The sequence below is a fragment of the Pelodiscus sinensis genome, chromosome Z, assembly GCF_052426305.1.
Source record: "Pelodiscus sinensis isolate ZL-2025 chromosome Z, ASM5242630v1, whole genome shotgun sequence".
In the NCBI taxonomy this organism is placed as follows: domain Eukaryota; kingdom Metazoa; phylum Chordata; order Testudines; family Trionychidae; genus Pelodiscus; species Pelodiscus sinensis.
Genome location: NC_143085.1, coordinates 12923277 through 12945054, shown reverse-complemented (window position 1 = coordinate 12945054; position 21778 = coordinate 12923277). Strand labels below are relative to the sequence as shown.

Genomic DNA, 21778 nt, shown 5'->3' with positions numbered 1-21778 from the left:
GCCCCTCTTCCGGAAGGGGCATGTAAATTTCACTAGTCGTCGTAGGGAAATCCGCGGGGGATTTAAATATCCCCCGCGGCATTTAAATAAAAATGTCCGCCGCTTTTTTCCGGCTTTTAAAAAAGCCGGAAAAGAGCGTCTAGACTGGCACCGATCCTCCGGAAAAAGTGCCCTTTTCCGGAGGCTCTTATTCTTACTTCAAAGTACTTTGAAGTAAGAATAAGAGCCTCCGGAAAAGGGCACTTTTTCCGGAGGATCGGTGCCAGTCTAGACGCTCTTTTCCGGCTTTTTTAAAAGCCGGAAAAAAGCGGCGGACATTTTTATTTAAATGCCGCGGGGGATATTTAAATCCCCCGCGGATTTCCCTACGACGACTAGTGAAATTTACATGCCCCTTCCGGAAGAGGGGCCAGTGTAGACGTAGCCTAAGGGAGTATGAAGAGCTAGCACCCATCTCTGGTTTGTTGCAGCCAACACTGAATGGACCCTGCTCACTCCCTCTGATCCCTTCACTCTCGTACTTGCTTAGTAAGCTCCTGTAAGCTTCTGTGAGTCTGTGTCTCCTGTATGTTCGGCACTTTCCATGCTCTGCAAATCATAGTCTGGATACATTAACTCCCACCACTACAGTCATGTGTATGTTGGGATGTGGGAATGGGGTGCAGGGTGACAGGTGGTATGAGGATGTTTAAAAAATTCATGTTGGGAAACCTTCCATCCTAAATGTTCATCCTCAGTCTCTCACTGCTCATCTTCCCTTCATTTGGTTTTGTAGAAAATGGGAATGCATGGCTGGCCGTCTAGACATCCGTCCATCCGTCCATGTCTCTCCTACAGTATATATGGCCTATGTGATGTAACTGTATCCCTTTATCTCTTTTGCCTGTTGGGTGTAGGAGAGCCCATGTTCAAAGGTCTCTTTTGGCTGGTCCATCACTGCTCAGGGATCTATGATAAACACTCTGCATATTGCAACTTCCCAGGCTTATGCACTCTGCACGCTGCTGTGTGGAAAAGGTGATAGACCGCTGAAGGTACCAAGTGTTTCATGAAACCGATTCCCCAGCACAACTGAGGGTGTTCAATGGGGCACGGACTGACTGCTCTGGCCTGCTAAGATGCAGTCTGTGCAGGATACCTGAACTAACATGGGTCCGAGTGATCCCAGAGGATCCAGAATGCCAGTAACATTCTCATTTAATGCGAAAAGTAACTTGAATGTGAAGGCTCCCAAAGCATTTTACACACTTATGTGGGTGGTCAAACTGGACCTAAGGGTCCCTGCCTTCCTCTCTGGCTGTAACAAAGCAGATGTCACATGATGGCAAGCAGCACAAGTTAAGTCATTATATTTCTATGAATCTGGTGGCAGGGAAGGATGAGTGCACAAGGAGTAGAGATGAATGTATCTAATCGAATATTCAACTACCCAATGAGACTAGGCTTATCACGTAGTCAGGTGAATACTTGACTACTCACTCTCCCTCTTGCTGCCTCTGTATCATGCCGGCTCCAGGAGCTACCCCTGCTGTGGCTTTGCATTTTAAATGTTATAAGAGCCACCGGGCTCTTGCCACATTTAAAATGAAGAGCTGCAGCGGTCCCTGAGCTGGTGCCAGCTGGGACTGCTCAGTCTGGCTCACACTGACTCCAGAAGGTACCTCTGCTGCGGCTCTGCATTTTAAATGGAGGAAGAGACAGACTGTCTGCAGAGCTGCACAGGAAGTACCTATTGTGTAGTCGATACAAATTGTATCATGTACACAATTAGCCAATTACCTGCTTTTTAACATCCTTAATAAGGAACTGCCAACTACATCGATGTTTCCAGGATATTTATGGACACTCTTCCCAAGAGGGGTTTGGGTCTGTACTGACCAGAAGTGACCAGGAGCTCTGGTTACAGCCTATTCCAACAGCCATTGGCACTACAGCTCCCTTCCTGCATGGGACTGATTCCCCTGGGTGCAGAGCGGTTCAGTAAATAGCCCCAGTGGCTCCAGTGCGTCTCCCTGAAGAATGACTAATGCTTGGGGGGAAGCAGGGGCTGGAATCTGCCCCATGAGAGGCTGGAGGGAGTCTGAACACTGCCTCACAGAGCACACTGCTCTAGGCAGGGCTGGTGACCCATGTGAGCATGGCCCTAGCCTAGCCCTGCGGTGCTGTTGGGAGCTGCCAGGGTGCCAGTCTAAGCAGGTCTGGCTGCAGCCCCCTGGGGGTTTGCATCCCGCTCTCATGCAGCCCACTCTCACCCAGCGATCCCCTGGCACAGCGTACGCTGTGCAGAGATTTGTGCCACAGCAGCTGTCCCCCACAGGAGTCTGGTGATAGCAAGAGTGACCTGTGTTAGGGGAGAACAGGCCCAGCCTGGGAAATGGCCCCCCCATGACGTCTCTCCCCCTCCCCTGATCTTCATGCTATGGCACGTCGCTTGGCGTCACTTCTTATCAGCCTGTGTGAGACACCACAAGTGAGACCCTCACTGGACAGAAATCCATGTTGGCTGAGGGAAGGGGAGTTTGTCTGGCTGGCTGACGAGGTGACTCTTGCAGGGAACACACCAGGTGTAAAAGGGACACAAGAAGTGAAGCTCCCCACACACAGCGATAGTCGAATGTTTTGGTTTTATTAATGACATAACAAGGCTGCATGGGAAACTAAAGCAGGGGGACTGGCCAGGGATTGCCGGGGGTGGGAGCAGAGGGGAACAGGGAACAAAGACAGGTGTCGTGTGGATCGACAGAATCCCACCCGCAGAAGAGGAAGGAGATTTGCTGGAAATCAGCATCATGGCCACGCTAGGAGATCCCGTCTCCTCTGGGAGCCCCCGACGGGCTGACGTGGGCACCGGCTGCGCCTCCTAGGGTCAGAGGGTTACGAACACTCCGATCGCTTCAGGGACCTCTCCAGGGTCTTGCCATCGTGTGTCACCTGACAGGTGTAGGTATCAGAGGACGTCCACTTGGATGCATCCAGAGACAGGTAACTGCTGGCCATGTACTTGTTGTCGCTCTGCTTGGAAGGCTTGGTGGTCTCCACTCCCGTGGAGATCTGCTTGCCATCAGCTTTCCAGGTCACTTGGACGGAGCCGGGGTAGAAGCTGCCCAGCAGACACACCAGGGTGGCTTTGTTCTTGGTTTGCAGCTCCTCCGAGGATGGAGGGAAGAGGTGCACGGTAGGAGATGCCTTTGGCTGCCCTGCAAGACAATGAGATCCCCTGTTAGAATGGACAAACCAGAGCCTGCCTGTTCCGAATATCAGAAATTCCTGTTCCTGCCAGTGTAACAAATCCCATCTCTCACAAGCTCTGGGAGCAGGGGAATTGTCTGAGACAGGCGATCTTCTCAGGGTGAAGGCCTGGGAATTAGGATCAGAAGTATCTATTCCTGTCTCGACCAGAGCCTCTTTTTGGAACTCTGAGTTACTTATTTCTGTAGAAATGAAAGGGTTAGAGCATCATTGATCTCACTGCATATGGGTTGTTTTCAATATTTATGGGGTTTTTTAATATAATATCTATGGAATTCTGAGACACATGGTGGAAGGTGCTGTAGAAATATGAAGCATTGTCACTATGGTTTCCAGGCTCAGCTTATATAAATACATTGTTTCTCAGAGAAAAGAAAATAGTTCTTCTAATCATCTAGAAACTTAGGCATTCTACCCATAAATCCTCAATATTAAGTCCATATTTTGATACCGTTCGGCTGTGTCTAGACTTGCCAGCTGTCTACACTGGCTGTTTGAACTTCTGCAAGAACACTGACTATCTCTTGTAAGATCGTCAGTGTTCTTGCGGAAATACTGTGCTGCTCCCGTTTGGGCAAAAGCCCTCTTGCGCAAATCATTTGCGCAAGAGGGCCAGTGTAAACAGCACAGTACTGTTTTCCGCAAAAAAGCCCTGATTGCGAAAATGGCTATCGGGGCTTTTTTGCGGAAAACCGCGTCCAGATTGGCCACGGACGCTTTTCCGCAAAAAGTACTTTTGCGGAAAAACATCCTGCCAATCTAGACGTGCTTTTCCGAAAATGCTTTAAATGGAAAACCTTTCCATTAAAAGCATTTTCGGAAAATCATGCCAGTGTAGACGTAGCCTTCCTGACACTGAGTAGCAGCTTTTGAAACGGTGTCATTAAGTGCAGCGGAAGCTATCACTTATTAAATCAATTAGGGATAGATTTCTATGGTGAAAACACTGTCTTGTTTCTCGAGAACACAATATCTATGATTGGCACAATTGGGTAATTTTGCAAGAAAGTGTTTTTTATAGATTCAAATATACAGGCAGTCCCCGGGTTACATGGATCCGACTTACATCGGATCCCTACTTACAAATGGGGTGAGGCAACCCCGCACTAGCTGCTTTTCCCCCTAGCAGACCAGGGAGACACGAAGCTAGCGCGCCCCCCCATCCCCGCCAGCAGACCAGGGAGACGCGGAGCGGCTTTTCTCAGCAGACACCTCAGCTTGAGAATAAAGGACTGAGGGAAGTGAGGTGTGGGAGAATAAAACTGAGCTCTGGAGAAATGTTTGGCTAGAGTTTCCGCTACAATATGTACCAGTTCCGACTTACATACAAATTCAACTTAAGAACAAACCTACAGTCCCTATCTTGTATGTAACCCGGGGACTGCCTGTATTTTGCTTTCCTCCCATTTAATAAGCTTGGTCTCCATTAACCAGTTTCAGTTCATTAACTTTAGTGGAAGGTTTGCCTGAATAAAGAAAAAGTAGAGGTTGCAGGGTCAGGTTCTGTGTGTTTGCAAATCTTGAACATGCACCTCTCGGTGTGTTTGCTCTTCCCTTTTGCTAGTTTTATTTCTCAATATAATCTTTGAGTGCTTGCTCATGCACAGGTCATGCATCCGTGACAGTAACTGATTGAAAGTGAGAGGTTGGAGGATCAGGGTTTATCGCTAAAGAGAAATATTATTTTGTACTAAAGTTTGGTTCCCATCTGTATTCGCTGAATTTAGTGAGAGACAGTCACACAGGAAAACTGAAGTTCATTCTGCCTTGGTCTACATTGTGGTTATCAATTTTGGGATATTTCTTAGGGCCTAAGCTTAGAGCTTAATTTGTCTATTCCAGGCTTCGGGCCTGCTTCACTAGAGGCACAGAGGAATTTGAGGGAATCACATTTTTCCTAAAGAAAAATCCTATAACAGATCATTATAAAAAAGCAATTAGATTCAAAGGATAGGACAGGAGATCTACATGCTTCAATAATGTATAAAAAGTCCTGCAAAATGCTACACAGCTCTGAAAGACAGCAAGAGAAAGAGAGTTTGTTTTTGAACTATCCTATGGACTTCTATAGCAGGGATAAAGTCTCTAGTCTGCAACGTCAGTCAACAAATGCATCGTTAAACTACCATTGTCTTTCGGAGTCTGTTGGCCTTTCTACTAAGGATCAGATCCTCTAACACTTGCATGACAAACAACCTCCTGTCACATCACAGGTGCCCATTCCTGTTACTGAACGGTCTAGTTACCAAACAAGCTTGTTGCCAAAGTGACTGCAGTGGAAGCGGTCACAGTAGAGACTTATTCATGAGGCTCAGTCTAGTATGCATCTGATAACTTTGCTAGATTGAGGATCAAGTCTTGCAAATCACCTAGATTGAGGATCAAGGAACTTGCAAATCACCACCACAATGTTTGATTTAATGTGCTATGGAGACAGAAAGACAACAAAGACACAATCTGCTTAGGAGGGCCACAAAAGTTGAGTAAATTTTAAAATTGATGGTAACATTCATGCACCTGCCTTGTCTCTGGTGTCAAATTGGGATGCCTTTCCTCACACCAGGCTGCACCTTACTGCACAGGAGGTTGGTCCCATTTACAGTGATGGGACTGTTTGAAAAACAAGTTGCTACTCAGCACAAGCAAAGATGCCGCAATCTGCACCTTAGTTACTTAACACTGTGTATAGGTCAAAGCATCCAACAACGTTATTTGAGCCAATGCAGTCAGCCCTGGCTTAGTACCTTGGCTAAACTGGGTCCATCAGGTCCCCAAAGCTGCGGTGTATTTGAAGCCGGCTGGTCCAGCCAGCATTCTGATCACTGAATTGTGAATCTGGCAGACATACAGTCCATCCCCTACAAGGCCACTCAGCCTTTGCAGACTGGCCAGCAACCTCAGTACCACGCTCCAGGCTTCAGGAGCAGAATTAGTGAAATATCTGTAAAGCCCTCTCCTCTTGCCAGCTGCTCAATCCCACCCCATTTAGCTAACATGTTTCATATTTCAAAGTTTGGAGCGGGGCCTTGGTTACATTTCCAAATTGCAATCCCGTGGTAGCTACCTTCCTCTAAGATACAATGGGATGGCTCTTCTGTGTGAGACGTATTTTTTAAATTATATTAGTGTTTTATTTAGCTCTAAGGGTACGTTTACTCTGCACCCAGATCTTGAAATAAGGTCTGAAATTGGAACTACGCAAATTGCATAGCTTCTTTCAAGTTATATTCGAAATTGCCATTTTACAAATTTGGTGCTGTCTACACAGCACTGAATTTTGAAATAGAGCACTATTCCAAAATGTCCCTTAATCCCCAGGGAATGAGGTTTACAGGGACATCGGAATAGCGAGTCCATTATATTTGAAAAGAATGGGCTTGCTCAACAGACATGGAATAGCTATTTTGGGATACTCCTGGAATCCCAAAATAGTTCCACAGTGCAAACATAGCCTAAATGAGCAATGCTACAAATAACGCTAGTTGAAAATTATGCATCAAAACTTCTTTCAATGGAAAATTGGGTTTCAGCTAAACTAATTTAGCCTCTGTTTATTTAAAAACAGTGTTGCTGAAAATTCACAAAATGCCCAAAGTGGAAATATTAAGACAAAAAGCTGTCAGTAACTGAATCATTTTGGATTTTCAGCTGAAAATGCTTGTTTGGGATTTTGATCCCATTGACATGAAACTGATATTTTTGTTTTGCTTTTGATAAAATTATTTTATAGAATAAAACCCCATTTTCTGACCAGCTCTCTTTACGGAACATTTCCTTCCAGCAGTCCCAGACAAATCAGATTTTAAAGAATCAGGGCCCAATTATTTTAATATAACATTAGATTTCATGAGTTTGGACACCTGTCTTAGGAGCCTGGGGTGAGTTTTGTTGGAGCTTTGTTGCAGACAATGGAGCAATAGGTGTCCGCAGGGGCTGAGAAACTGTCTCTGGATTTCTTTCACACACCAGTGTTAATGGGAAATAGTTCAAACCTTCCAAGAAAAAGGGGGAGAATATTTTCCTTAAGGAGCTAACACTAGAGCATTCTGCCTGGGGATCCAGTGGTAGAAACTCAATAGGTTTCATGGCCAAATTCAATATTCTCTTCCTTGGGAAAAGGAAAGAAAATCCAACATGGAAGGTGCACCCCAGTTATGACTGTCTACACAGAGACTAAATATTATTCCCGATGCAGTGCAAACGCCTATATCTAAAGAGAGGTGTTCCAAGCCAAGTATGAAGATCGAGAAAACAGGAAAGACATCATGGAAAACGTACAGTGCAGTCTGGGGAAGGAAAGTTTGTGAATAATGCAGTGACTTACCAAGGACGGTCAGCTGGGTTCCTCCTCCGAAGACCCCCCACTGTGACACACAGCTGTACAAAAACCTGTCATGTTGAATGGCAGGAAGAGATTGTCACCACTGCCATGTGGAAAAAGAGGTGCATGGTAAGTCCCACTGGTTCTCCATGGGACTGCAGGCATCTCTTTCGTGGAGAAACGTGTTGTGCAATCGAAAGATTGAAGATCCACTGGGAGACGAAGCGATGGAGCATTCCCTGGGAGAACTCACTATAAGGCCAAATCTTGGTCCCTTGTATGAAGCCCACATAAGAGAGATGAAGATGGTCTTGGTGGGAAGGCACTGGAGTGGCAGTCAGGAGACCAGGGTTCAATTTCTGGCTCTTCTACAGACTGTAAAACGGGTGGCACAATTTCCCTACCTCCCAGGGTGATATAAGAAAAAATTACATGAATTCATTGTGCATTGATACAGGTGGGAAATGTTTCTGGAAAGATGCAAAGGGCCTTTGTGCTCTTCTTCCTTGCTGGGTTCCACCACCACGGTGCTCCCTGTGTGTCTGTGTTGCTCTGGCTGGAGTTCTGTGGAGAATGGTTCTGGGTGCGGCAGGGCACACAACTGGATTGCATGTTGGTACTTTTTGCCTTGTAACCATAACAGGGCAATACTGGGCCAAAGCATTACTGGTGTCATTGTACTGACTTCAGCGGAATTGCGTCAGGGTAAGAGGTAAGCACCTGAGCTGTGAGTACTGACTGGAGTCCGTCGTGTACGTTATCGATAAATAACCGTACTTAGCAAGTGTGTCTAACGTAGGGCTCTGGGAGCACCAGCATCCTTCTTGATGTAATAATGTACAACATGCCCTTGTGACCCACCCATAAGTGTAAGCGAAGGGTCAGATCACACATGCCAGCAACTGCACACGTGTTGGCAGGATGCTGTTCAAACCATGTGCCGTCCGTGTCTACTCTCCGAATCACGCAGCCTCTATGCACCAGCCCATGAGGAGCTATGGTTGTCCCCTTCCACATTGTCCTAACTTACCTGCTCAGGAGCCTTGGACAGTGCAATGGGCCAAGGTTTGCTCTGAGTCGCTGGGCATGGCCCTTCTGCCGGAAGCTGCGTCATCCCGTCCTCTGTTCACTCTCAACTGAACTGTGCAGGGCGCTGGGGAAATTGCCTATTAGACACATCTGAGCAATGGCTGAAGATCCATGTGCCATGAAACCAGCCACCACCCTGCTCTGCCTGACCCCAGCAGTAGAGTTGCCAGTTTTGGCTGGCCATGTTCCTGGAGGTTTCAGCACATGACACGATCTTTAATTAAAGATTGATCATTAATTCCTGGCGACTCCAGGACAATCCTGGTGGGTTGGACAGCAGTGCATCGGATGTAGATGTTATTGTCAGTCTCTCTGGAACGAGTGAAGATGCTTAGAATCTTTTGGTGCTTTTCAGTGTCATCTCCATCTTGCACTGGTGTGTGCTGGGAAATGCTCCCAGATACTGTTGGTACCAAAGCAGAGGTGTCTGCTCAGCTACTGTCCCAGGTGCTGCCAGGCCGGCACGTTCCTCACGGGAGCCCCCACTTGCCTTCAGAATTCCCATTGTGCCAGCAACCACGGCCACTGGCTGCGCGCTGAGCAGCGGGTGCTGCAGGGAATCCCTGCGCTGCCTCCCTGAGCAGAGCTGACGTGAGATTCCCACCGTGGCTGGGCTGGTCCCTGCCCCTGCCCGTAGGGGAGCAGTGCTGGGGCCTGCTGCCCAGCAGCGTGTGGCGTGTGAGGCCCTCTCAGCACAGGCCGGGCCAGTGAACGTCTAGGCTGTGAGCTGTGTCCATGCTCAGCTGGCTTCTTATGAATGAAGCCAGGGCCCTGGACCCTCCCTCTGACTGTAAATACCAACCCCCCTTAGCGCCGGGGGTGTCTCCGCACAGGCTGGCCTGGGGCGCGAATGGCACCAGCTTAATGTCCTCGTCGGTGGGCTGCCTCTGTCCCAATAGTCATGGGCTGTGTGTGAGGCTTGATGTGGCTCTTGCTGGAGCTGGTGGGGAAGCGCCTGTGACTGCAGTGGTTCTGGCTCGGACCCTGCGCTAATCCCCTGGGCAGTGGGAGGCCACGTCCCATTCTCAGAAGTGATGTTAGCACTTGGGGCCAGAGTGTTTTCAAACACCTGACTACAGAGGTGGGGCCTGGTGGGATTTTCAGAAGCCCCCAACTGCCAAACCCCCATTCATTTTGGTGCCTTTTACATTTAGACCCTTTGCATTAATTCCTATTGACTGTGAGTTGAGCGTAGACTTTTAGTGGCGCTAGTCACTTTGCAAACTCCCCCTGCGCTGCACGTAGGTTTTCAGACCATCTGACACCCTGCAGGTCGATTTGTAAGGCCGCAGGGCCAACCAATGCACATGAAGGAAGGAAAGTCAATGTCTTCCCTGAGCCTTTTTGTAAATAAGGGAGTGTGAAGAACTAGCACCCTGGTTTGTTGCAGCCAACACTGAATGGTCCCTGCTCGCTCCCTCTGATCCCTTCACTCTCATACTTGCTTAGTAAGCACCTGTAAGCTTCTCTTAGTCTGTGTCCCCTCTGTGTTCGGCACTTTCCATGCTCTGCAAATCATAGTCTGGATACATTAACTCTCCCCGCTACAGTCATGTGTTTGTTGGGATGTGGGGGTGGAATGCAGGGTGACAGGTGGTATGAGGATGTTTAAAAAATTCATATTGAGAAACCTTCCACCTTTAATGCTCATCCTCAGTCGCTCACTGCTCATCTTCCCTTCATTTGGGTTTGTAGAAAATGGGAGTGCATGGCTGGCCGTCTAGACATCCGTCCATGTCTCTCCTACAGTATATATGGCCTATGTGATGTAACTGTATCCCTTTATCTCTTTGGCCTGTTGGCTGTAGGAGAGCCCATGTTCAAAGGTCTCTTTTGGCTGGCCCATCACTCCTCAGGGATCTATGATAAACACTCTGCATATTGCAACTTCCCAGGCTTATGCACTCTGCATGCTGCTGTGTGGAAAAGGTGATAGACCCCTGAAGGTACCAAGTGTTTCATGAAACCGATTCCCCAGCACAACTGAGGGTGTTTAATGGGGCACGGACTGACTGCTCTGGCCTGCTAAGATGCAGTCTGTGCAGGATACCTGAACTAACATGGGTCCGAGTGATCCCAGAGGATCCAGAATGCCAGTAACATTCTCATTTAATGCGAAAAGTAACTTGAATGTGAAGGCTCCCAAAGCATTTTACACACTTATGTGGGTGGTCAAACTGGACCTAAGGGTCCCTGCCTTCCTCTCTGGCTGTAACAAAGCAGATGTCACATGATGGCAAGCAGCACAAGTTAAGTCATTATATTTCTATGAATCTGGTGGCAGGGAAGGATGAGTGCACAAGGAGTAGAGATGAATGTATCTAATCGAATATTCAACTACCCAATGAGACTAGGCTTATCACGTAGTCAGGTGAATACTTGACTACTCACTCTCCCCCTTGCTGCCTCTGTGTCAGAGGAAGCAAGAGGAGGACGGGAAGCAGGAGCTGGTGGAGGGGTGAGCCAACTTAAAAGCTGGTTCCCCCCAGCATGTCTCCACAGTGCGTAGGAGGGAAAGGGTAGGGCAGGCAAAGCCACAGAGACCAGGGAGCTGGCTGTACTGGCTCATGCCGGCTCCAGGAGCTACCCCTGCTGTGGCTTTGCATTTTAAATGTAATAAGAGCCACCGGGCTCTTGCTACATTTAAAATGAAGAGCTGCAGCAGTCCCTGAGCTGGTGCCAGCTGGGACTGCTCAGTCTGGCTCACACTGACTCCAGAAGGTACCTCTGCTGCGGCTCTGCATTTTAAATGGAGGAAGAGACAGACTGTCTGCAGAGCTGCACAGGAAGTACCTATTGTGTAGTCGATACAAATTGTATCATGTACACAATTAGCCAATTACCTGCTTTTTAACATCCTTAATAAGGAACTGCCAACTACATCGGTGTTTCCAGGATATTTATGGACACTCTTCCCAAGAAGGGTTTGGGTCTGTACTGAGCAGAAGTGGCCAGGAGCTCTGGTTACAGCCTATTCCAACAGCCATTGGCACTACAGCGCCCTTCCTGCATGGGACTGATTCCCCTGGGTGCAGAGCAGTTCAATAAATAGCCCCAGTTGCTCCAGTGCGTCTCCCTGAAGAATGACTAATGCTTGGGGGGAAGCAGGGGCTGGAATCTGCCCCATGAGAGGCTGGAGGGTGACTGAACACTGCCTCACAGAGCACACTGCTCTAGGCAGGGCTGGTGACCCATGTGAGCATGGCCCTAGCCTAGCCCTGCGGTGCTGTTGGGAGCTGCCAGGGTGCTAGTCTAAGCAGGTCTGGCTGTAGGCCCCGTGGGTTTGCATCCCGCTCTCATGCAGCCCACTCTCACCCAGCGATCCCCTGGCACAGCGTACGCTGTGCAGAGATTTGTGCCACAGCAGCTGTCCCCCACAGGAGTCTGGTGATAGCAAGAGTGACCTGTGTTAGGGGAGAACAGGCCCAGCCTGGGAAACAGCCCCCCCACCAAGACATCTCTCCCTCTCCCCCGATCTCCATGCTATGGCACGTTGCTTGGTGTCACTTCTCATCAGCCTGTGTGAGACGCCACAAGTGAGACCCTCACTGGACAGAAATCCATGTTGGCTGTGGGAAGGGGAGTTTGTCTGGCTGGCTGACGAGGTGACTCTTGCAGTGAACACACCAGGTGGAAAAGGGACACAAGAAGTGAAGCTCCCCACACACAGCGATAGTCGAATGTTTTGGTTTTATTAATGACATAACAAGGCTGCATGGGAGACTAAAGCAGGGGGACAGGCCAGGGATTGCCGTGGGTGGGAGCAGAGGGGAACAGGGAACAAAGACAGGTGTCGTGTGGATCAATAGAATCCCACCCGCAGAAGAGGAAGGAGATTTGCTGGAAATCAGCATCATGGCCACGCTAGGAGATCCCGTCTCCTCTGGGAGCCCCCGACGGGCTGACGTGGGCACCGGCTGCGCCCCCTGGGGTCAGAGGGTTACGAACACTCCGATCGCTTCAGGGACTTCTCCAGGGTCTTGCCATCGTGTGTCACCTGACAGGTGTAGGTATCAGAGGACGTCCACTTGGATGCATCCAGAGACAGGTAACTGCTGGCCATGTACTTGTTGTCGCTCTGCTTGGAAGGCTTGGTGGTCTCCACTCCCGTGGAGATCTGCTTGCCATCAGCTTTCCAGGTCACTTGGACGGAGCCGGGGTAGAAGCTGCCCAGCAGACACACCAGGGTGGCTTTGTTCTTGGTTTGCAGCTCCTCCGAGGATGGAGGGAAGAGGTGCACAGTAGGAGATGCCTTTTGCTGCCCTGCAAGACAATGAGACACAGAATCAGATTTTCAGAAATTCAGACACAGAAATTCAGACACTATCAGAGCAGCATGCTAGATATTTTGGGTTATATCCTCATCAATCAGAAATCAATGTAGCTGACACTAGCTAAGGATCTGGCTTTTCAGGTCTATATAGTTTTATTTCTTAAATAAAGTCTAGGGCTTGAGGGAGAACCTGTGTGAAATGTAGTTCCGTGTTACTTTATAACTAAAAAGTCTCATTTAAAAATCATATCAAAGCTCATATGTTCACATACATGTATACCCGGATTCAATTGGGGAAAGAGAGAAACCCTTTAACTAAGTAGATCATAACAGGAAAAGCTAAACCCAGATAAGCCATTGTGACAGCACAATGCAACAGTGACTCTATTATTTTCCAAATGACTTAATAGATATTTCTTTCCTAATGTTTTTCCTTTGGAAGGAATATTCTATACACATAAATCATCCTCACAGAGACACTCTGTCTCAATATAATGTTTTCTAGTGTTAAACATTCCCAAGCATCTGTCCTTGTTGTTGATTCACTCACCCACCGGCTAGGGAGCCATATGACACTAAAGCTGCATTTGATTGATTTCCCAGGCACGGAGGGCTGAGAAATGCAGTTCTCTTAGGAAAGGTGGATGTTTCTGAAGGCTCCAGTTTTAGCTTGGATATGGAATCCTGCCTAAGCTGAGAGCTATTTAAATTGAATAATTCTTCACTGTTGATGTGATAGAAATTTGTGTTTGTTCAGTATCTCCTGCAGGGTATGCCATACATGACAGAGAATCACACAGCGGTTTCAAGTTATTATTCTTGTTGTTTTCTTATTATTTAGGGCCCCACTGATGCAAATTCAGGTCACAGGGTGCGTCTACACGGCAGGGCTTACTTCAAAATAAGCTACACAAATTGAGCTATGTCAATTGCGTATCTTATTTTGAAATAGTGAGCATTTACACAGCACTTATTTTGAAATGGATCACTCTTTCTCTGACTTCCCTTACTCCTCGTACATTGAGGGTTACAAGAGTTGGAGTAAGAAGTCCTCTAGCTTGACAGTATTTTGACATTATTTTGAAATAACTGCCTGCTGTGTAGACGTGGGCTAAGTTATTTCAAAATAGCGCTAGTTATTTTGAAATAATGTTGTGTAGACGTACCCACATATAGATAGGGATGGAGGAAAATGTTTAACCACTGATGTTAATTTGATTGCATCAGAGAAACCAAAAGCAAAATTGGGCCTTTAAAATGAGAATTAGGGCCCTAATCCAACTGAGCATTTAAAGGCATGCTTCATTTAAATGAATCAGCCATCCCATGGAAATCAATAGACTTCTTGTTGGCTTAAAGTTAAACATGTGGTTAACTGTTCTGCTGGATTAGAGTCTTGGTGCAAAGATTTAGGGTCCATTATAGTCCATAGGCAACATCAGTTCTCATGCAACATCATAATCTGCCACGGGCACTCTGGATCGCTAATTCCTTTGGGCAGGTATGCTTCTTGCCTGGCATCAGGTCTTCAGTACTAGCCTTACCAATATTGTCTGTTATGATCTCACTAGCACTAGGGCTCTGATAGCTGAACACCACATTAGGGGACTGTCCCTTTCCTAAGAAATGGTCAACTGCAGTCTGACCTGGCACAAGCCAACATGTAATGCCTTAGCTATGTTACCACGGAGTTCTCAGAAACACATAGGAATTGAGCCATCTGATTATTTCTTTGTGTTCAATGTAGAGAACTTTAACCTCTTAGGCCTTGATCCCATAATCAGATGCATGCCACCGGCTCCTACTGGATTCCCATTGGCTTCAAAGATGCTCTGGGAGTATCCGAGGCTCTGTCTGTATGGATCCAATTGCAGGAGTGGGACAATATTTTGTCTGAGTAGAGAGCCATAAGGGCTCACTCTCCTGTGTTTGATTGTACCAAATTTGGCAACTCACATATATATCTACAGTTAACTAGATTCACTGGGGCAAACTCTCCTCTCCTCTACACTGTGTAAATCTCTTGTAGTCAATGCACTTTCACCACAATAACTGAGAGGAATAAAGACCAATGTTTCAGCTCGTGTTTCAGAGAAACTCTCCTTGCTAACAGGTGCCAGAATGACTAATCTTCAGGGCACTGACTACAGAACACGCAAGAGCAGCCGAGAGCAGCCTAGCATTCCTCGCGTTTCATGAATGCATTATTCATTGACAGGTCAGGTCTACGTTGCAGTTAACAATGCAATTAATAAACAGGCCATTTCCGCCTCCTGAAGAGAAACTAAACATTTATGCCTTCAAACATTTATGCCCTCATCCTGCACTTAATGCCCCAAGGAAACCCATGTGCTAGCACAAGAGATACATTAGGCATTGGATTCAGTGAACATTGCTACTCCATGGAATTGGGTCAGATTCTCAGTTAGTGTCAATTCATGGGTTTGATTGAGAAATGCCAGTTTATATATATGAGTATATGTGTGTGCATATACACACACATACATTCATATATATATAAACTGGCATTTCTCAATCAAACCCATGAATTGACACTAATTGTACACACGCACACACACACACTCACAAAAGTGGAAGGAGAAATCATCATTTTAATATCTTCAAGGACAAAGTGAATTTAGTTACTCCAGACTTACACCTGTGCGGGGGGGGGGGGGGGGGGCAGAATTTGGCCGATAATTTCTAGACTGAGCTTCGTTTTTTAAAATGACAACATGTTAGCCCATCTGAATATCTGAAACATCTAGTTCAGTGGCTTTCAACCTGTTTTCATTTGCAGACCCTTAAAGGATTTTGAACAGAGGTGTGGACCCCTTTGGCAATCTTAGACATAGTCCATGGACCCCCCATGGTTGGAAACCACTGTTTTAGATGTTTCACAAGACATTTTCTCAAAAAAAATGTCTAATGTTCCTGGTATGACCCTGTTTGCTGATGGGTTCCCTCTTTCTAGAACAAAAGAACAAATATCTGTGGACAAACTCCTAAAGGAAATCATCTTTTGACTTAGTACTGCAAATTCTGACTGTTCAGACATGTTCAGAACTACACGCATGGCTTTATTCTCAGAGATGCTGATCATCCAGAACTCCTATTGGGAGACTGGGGTGCATAGCACCTCTGAAAATTAGTTAATAAGATTTGATTGCTTTTCTCTTAAGATGACTCAGTGGTCTGGCACTGTACAGTGGAAGTCCCTGTTGATCTGATTCTCCGAGGCACTGTGCAACCACAACTCTCATTGAATTAATAATATGGTCAGTTTCAATGCAGCTGTGCAATTCTGTGAAGGGACAATCTGCTGTCCTGTTGCAATGATCACTATGAACTGAAGCACAAGATATCAATTTCCTTGCCTTAGCATGTGTGGGATGCTGCCTAGGGTTGGTAGCTAGCCATAAAATTATCCAGCTTCTTGTTAATTCAATCTACAGTGTTTTTACTCTATCATCTCCCATGGGGGTGCTTCTAGTTAGCAAATACATACTTGCCATTCATTCCATCTAGAGACCCCTTGGCTCAATAAGCAAGAAGAAGGGAAGAATGGGGTGTGATCTCTAGGGGTGCATCTACACTGCATGATAGGTTGAAATAAAATATACAATTTGAGCTACGCAAATTGTGTATCTTTTTTTAATCTTATTTTGAAATAGCTTATTTCATAATTTGGCGCTGTCCACACAGCATCAAATTTCAATGTTTCCACTGTTCCAAAACGTCCCTTACTCCTCGTGGAATGAGTTTATAGGGACATTGGAATAGTGAGCCTGGGATATTTTGAAATAACGAGCTTTCTGTTAAGACGCGGGATAGTTATTTAGGGAAAGCTCAGTATCGCAAAATAGCACTGCAGTGTAGATGTAATCTATCTGACACAAGAATTAATTTATAATCTCAACTAAATCCTTTCTGTTCTAGGCTACAAAGTCTGACTTTGAGCACTTCCTCATCCATACATGAATCTCACTATTTAAGATCATCTTTGTTGCCTACCTAGCACTACACAGGTATTCCTAGCACCCATCACAGTAATATCTAAGTAGCTGCATGACAAGGAGAAATCCTTCTCTGTCTCTTTTCAATCTCAGAACTATCTTTTGAATATTGAGCTGCTTAGATACAACAGCAATAGGCATAGTGACTTGCCAGACAGACAGATGCTTAAAACTACTTTGCAAAAGAGGGTGACTCATGCTTCAATAAGAAGTCATCATAATTTTCTGTGTATCCCTTTTAATTGCAACTGGGAAGTCAAAGTATCTTTTTAATTGCTTCCGCCCTGAAACATCCACATATGGTTTCAAGTGGAAAATTTTCTATCTTCCTCTTAAGTGACTTACCACCTCTATTCTCTTACTCCGAACTGAAAATTTCCACCAAAACCTTCTAACTTTTCCAGCAAAACCTCATGAAAAATGAAGGGCAACTGTTATTTTTACAATTTCTGAAATGGAGAGCCCCCCCCTTTTTTTTGGCTGCAGGACTGACCAGATTTCTAGTTTTCTGCTCAACTAATACCTTATATCTCATACTCCTGAAAATTTCCCCCTTGTGCTGGAGCCTTTACCTGTATATTTTTCTATCAAAGAGTGAAAACTGACCTAGAAAAATTTGTTTGATGAACAATTAAAATACCACTTGGTTGGGCTTTAAAATGAGGAGATCTCCCACCCCATCGCCTTTACTAAAACAAAACCCTATTATGCAACCAAAAATTTTATCAGTGGGGACTCATCAGTAATGAAAGGACACAAATATTTTACAGATGGAAAAATCTATAACTAAACAGGACCTGCATTTTATCGTTCAACAGAACAAACCCTTCTGCCTATGCACACATTTTCGTAATGATCAGGACAGAGTAGAAGAGCACTCAGCCCAGAACGGACAGAGAAGTTGAGAGAGAAAACAAAGGAAAAAAATTCAAACCCCACAACAAATGGGAAACAATTGTAAATGAATATTACAGTGACTTACCGAGGACTGTCAGCTGGGTTCCGCCGCCGAAGACATATACACAGTGACACATAGCTGTGCAAAAATATCCGGGCAGCTTCTTGCTTCTGCTTTGTGGCTTGGACATCCCATCAGTGGATGAATTAAATGGGAAGACTGATTGGCCAGAATGTTGTACTTTGGGGAAAGAGACCCAGATTTTGTTGCTTTGAAGATACTTATGTGATACAGGGAAACACCTAGATAAGAGTTCAGTGGGAGTGTAATTGTGGAATCAGTTTCTCTTCCAAGGGATAAGCCGCTGAAGATCTTGCCCTAAATAAAATGCTATGCCCAAAGAATGGACTCTCATTGTCTGACTTTAGGGCTTTTCTAGTTAGATTTGTTTGTGTTTGAGCCTCTTGGCCTGTCTTCTGCAACAATTCTTCCTTTCTGGATCTTTTTTCCTCCTCATTTTGGCAGAATAGGTCACTGAGCCCAGCATAGTTTCCATTTCTGTGATTTTGGCTTTTCTGCAGTGCCCAGCAACATGGCACTGGGCACTGTGTAAATACAAGTAGCATAATGCTAATGGTGCTGGTGTACAGAAATGTACGGTATCCATAGAACTAACCAGCTCACAAAAATAGCAGAATTTCAGCCAGCCAGTTTCACACAGTGCCTTTTGGCCTGAAGTCCAGGGACCTCCAGGCAACTGCAGAACAGAAATTGGAGAGCCAATCAATAGGGGGTTGGGAGGAAAGGAAGCCTGGGACTGTGTGTGTGTGTGTGTGTAGGGTCTTTCTGATATGAAGTTGTCCACAGATTGGATAAGCTGGGGAACCAAAAGGCATGATGTACAGCTGGGCACAGGAGTATGGCTCACTGATATACATCATACTGGAGCCAATTATACAGATTGGAAGAATGTCTATATGATCATTTCCAATCTCTAAAATGCCGCTCAGGGTCAGTTCTAGAAGGGGACAAAGCTCCGAGGTTCACACCTTATGAAGACAGCACCTTATTCACCCCTACCCTCTGCATCCATATCTTGCTCCATATGGCTTGAGCCACCCCACAGACCAAGGCAACTAACTCCACTTCTTGGCTGCAGACTCCCCTACCTTCAGGCTGAGTCAATGTGTATCTGAAATGGTGGAGGAGGTTAGAGGGTCACAGACAGAGAGAAGTGGTCCCTGTAGCAGCTATGGTGCAGCCTCGTTTTGATTTAGGTCAAGACAAATACAAATCCAGAAAAAGGCAATATCAGACTTTAACTCGAGTTTACCTGGTTCTGTGTTCCTGTGTTTCCAGTGAGTGAGCGTATGGCCTGATTCCCAGTGTGTCCCACTGACACAGAAGGCCAGGAGATGAGGCTTCCTGCTCTGAAATCCAGCTTGAGGCCATGAATAAATCCCATTCTGGAAGAACAATGCAGCGACTGAAGGACACTTGCTACTGAAGTATTAGCTGTACCGTCCAGTCAGTCCCCAGTGCAGGCAGCACTGGAGACCTCTTCAGAACATATACGCTGTCCAGTTTCCCCAGAAGGCCAGGCAGAGACATCCCTGGAAAGCAGCAGGTAGGCAGGTTCTGGGGTGTTTGTTGCGATGTAAGAATTAACATTCCGCCTAGCCCTGGCACCTGGGGCTTGGTCGTTGCTGGGAACCATGGAGTGATCTATGATGGGGGACCCACAATGCATTTCCATGTTTGAGCCGGGATGTATGGTATCTCAGAGTTTGGGAGGGTCTGGCTTCCTTTCTCATGGTACTGCCCGCTGGTGTGTACTACAAGCATCTTCTATGCAAACTCCTGCGTCCCAAGAAAACCACAGACGTCAGAAAGTCCATCCTTCTGTAGGGCTAAGGCATAAAGCAAAATTGACTTCCTTTCTCCACAAGTCCCAAGAGCGGCTTCACATGGACTCTAATTCCCTGTGGGAGCAGGATATGTCCTTCCCTTGCCTGCCCCGGAGGGGATGGACAGGCACCATGCCAGCCATGGACAGAATCCCTTGCTCAACTAGCATCTTCGGGATTCTCATAGCTTTCTCTGCCATCTGATTGGGGAGGGAAACATCACTTCTTAGACCCCAGATTCTCAGCCAGTTACATCTGAAAAGCTGATCTCGGTGTGCACCATGCGGCCAGAGACAACTGGAAAGGCGAGCTTGGAGGGGAGGGGCCCGCAGCCATGGGCTGGTGGCAAAACAGGAAGGGCTGACTCAGAGTCAGCTTGGGGAGTGACTGCTGATGCCTGAAGACATCTGCACTAGCAGGTCCTCTGGGACAGCTCTGGACAGACTTAAGCTGAGAACCAAGCCTGGTCTGTCAACCCCAGATTCCCAATTTATGATTTCATTGCTCTTTAGAAGCCCCTCACATCCCCTTTTAAAGTCCCTAATCCCACATTGCACAGGGTGTTCAGTTTACACAGAGCAACACCCCAGCTGATGGGTACTATTTTAAATAGAAGGATTTTAAAATGGTCATCATAATATTTAGACACTTCCATCATTATCTTGGAGATGGAGTAGTAAAAACCTGCAGCGCTATTTGGTGCTGGAAAAATACCAGGTGTTCATCTGAAAAGCTGAACGCACCAATGCAAAGTTCATGATCCTGCTACTAATAGGCAAACAATGGGGAGTGGGACAGCCTCTGACAGGATGGTTTTATTTCAGTCAAAGTGGCTGTTGCCTCTCTGCCATCTCTTGTATCGATCAGCCAGAGCTGAGAACTGCAGGGATGTGCTAACAGTAAGAAATTGTTTCATAGCCTGACCCCGAATGGCAGTTTTGCATACCTGAAATTAACTCATAGGCTGGGAAGTGCCAGTTGGTACCAAAAATACATAGCCAATGAAAATCTGCTGTGTGGTTTAATGTGGCAGGACAGTAACCACATGTTGTCAGTAAGTGGTTCTCTGCGGTCAGATTCTGTGGTTACCAACTGACTTGTGGTTATGTGACAGCATTTTTTTTCCATTGATGCACGCTTGGCTTGCACTGAGACACTCTAGTAATGGGGAAACACCTTGTGGGGTTTTGCTAGAGGATGGCAGGGCTGAGGACAAACTGGTCTCTGCCTTGCCCCTGTCCCCATGGTCAGTCTCCCCACTCAGGGAGCTATAACCATAGTGCTGCGGGTCAGGACTAAGCTGCCTTGGAGGAGCTGCCTGGTGAAGTGGCCAGTGCTATGGCTGAGTCTAGCCAGAGCTATTAATTCCTCAAGTGCATGAGCTACTGTCCTGTCTGTTTGCCTTAAGCCACAGAAAGGTGAAGAACTGGGTTAATTCCTTCCACTACTGCCATTCTGACTGGTGGGATGTTAGCAGGCTAGAGAACTTATTCCCTCCTGACCTAGCGTGCCATGCTGCAGCTGAGCTGGGTGCTAGCCCAGCTTGAGGCTGTTTTAGACTGGATTCACATTGTTCAGTGGGTTCATTTAGCTTGGGGGAAAACTCACACCCCTGTAAAGCCAAAAGCTGGGGAGAGGGTCTTTACAAACAATCCCATCCCCTTTGCTTTACTCCTTCATAGCTTAGCAGACAGGTCGGGGCAGAGACTCAGCAAAGTTCCCACAGTCTGTAGCCCCCACTTACTTGAACATGAAGCATGGGCATTCCCCCCTGTTCTCTCCACCACCCCATTGTCTGTGGTCAAGGCATCTAGTGACCAGCACAAGCTAATCAGACTTCCATAAACATCAGCTGTTTCCAGTTCTCCATCCTGCCAAGCTCTCCCCACAGACGGGGCCTGGCCAGTGTCCCAACTCCTAGGCTGTGTTTGGAGGATTAAGTGAAAACTCCATGGAGCTCAGGGCTCGTCATCCTTGACCAGGGTGTCCTTTCACCCAGTGGTTATCACAGTCTGTGTCAAGGCT

At 46.6% G+C, this 21778-nt stretch overlaps 1 protein-coding gene and 2 gene segments (V, D, J or C); all 3 read right to left on the bottom strand.

The window, feature by feature from the left end:
* LOC102458192 (immunoglobulin lambda-1 light chain-like) overlaps positions 1-21778 on the bottom strand; it is a 65389-nt gene that overhangs the window by 22506 nt on the left and 21105 nt on the right. The gene's annotated exons all lie outside the window — the stretch shown is intronic.
* Positions 2606-21778, bottom strand: part of LOC102460817 (Ig lambda chain C region-like) — a 244889-nt gene continuing 225716 nt past the window's right edge. The window contains 2 exon segments of the C gene segment in view: positions 2606-3197; positions 7574-7609. Of these exon segments, the coding sequence occupies positions 2875-3197; positions 7574-7609 (359 nt within the window).
* Positions 12331-21778, bottom strand: part of LOC106731771 (immunoglobulin lambda variable 5-37-like) — a 71710-nt gene continuing 62262 nt past the window's right edge. Inside the window, 2 exon segments of the V gene segment in view lie at positions 12331-12922; positions 17931-17968. Coding sequence covers positions 12600-12922; positions 17931-17968 — 361 coding nt within the window.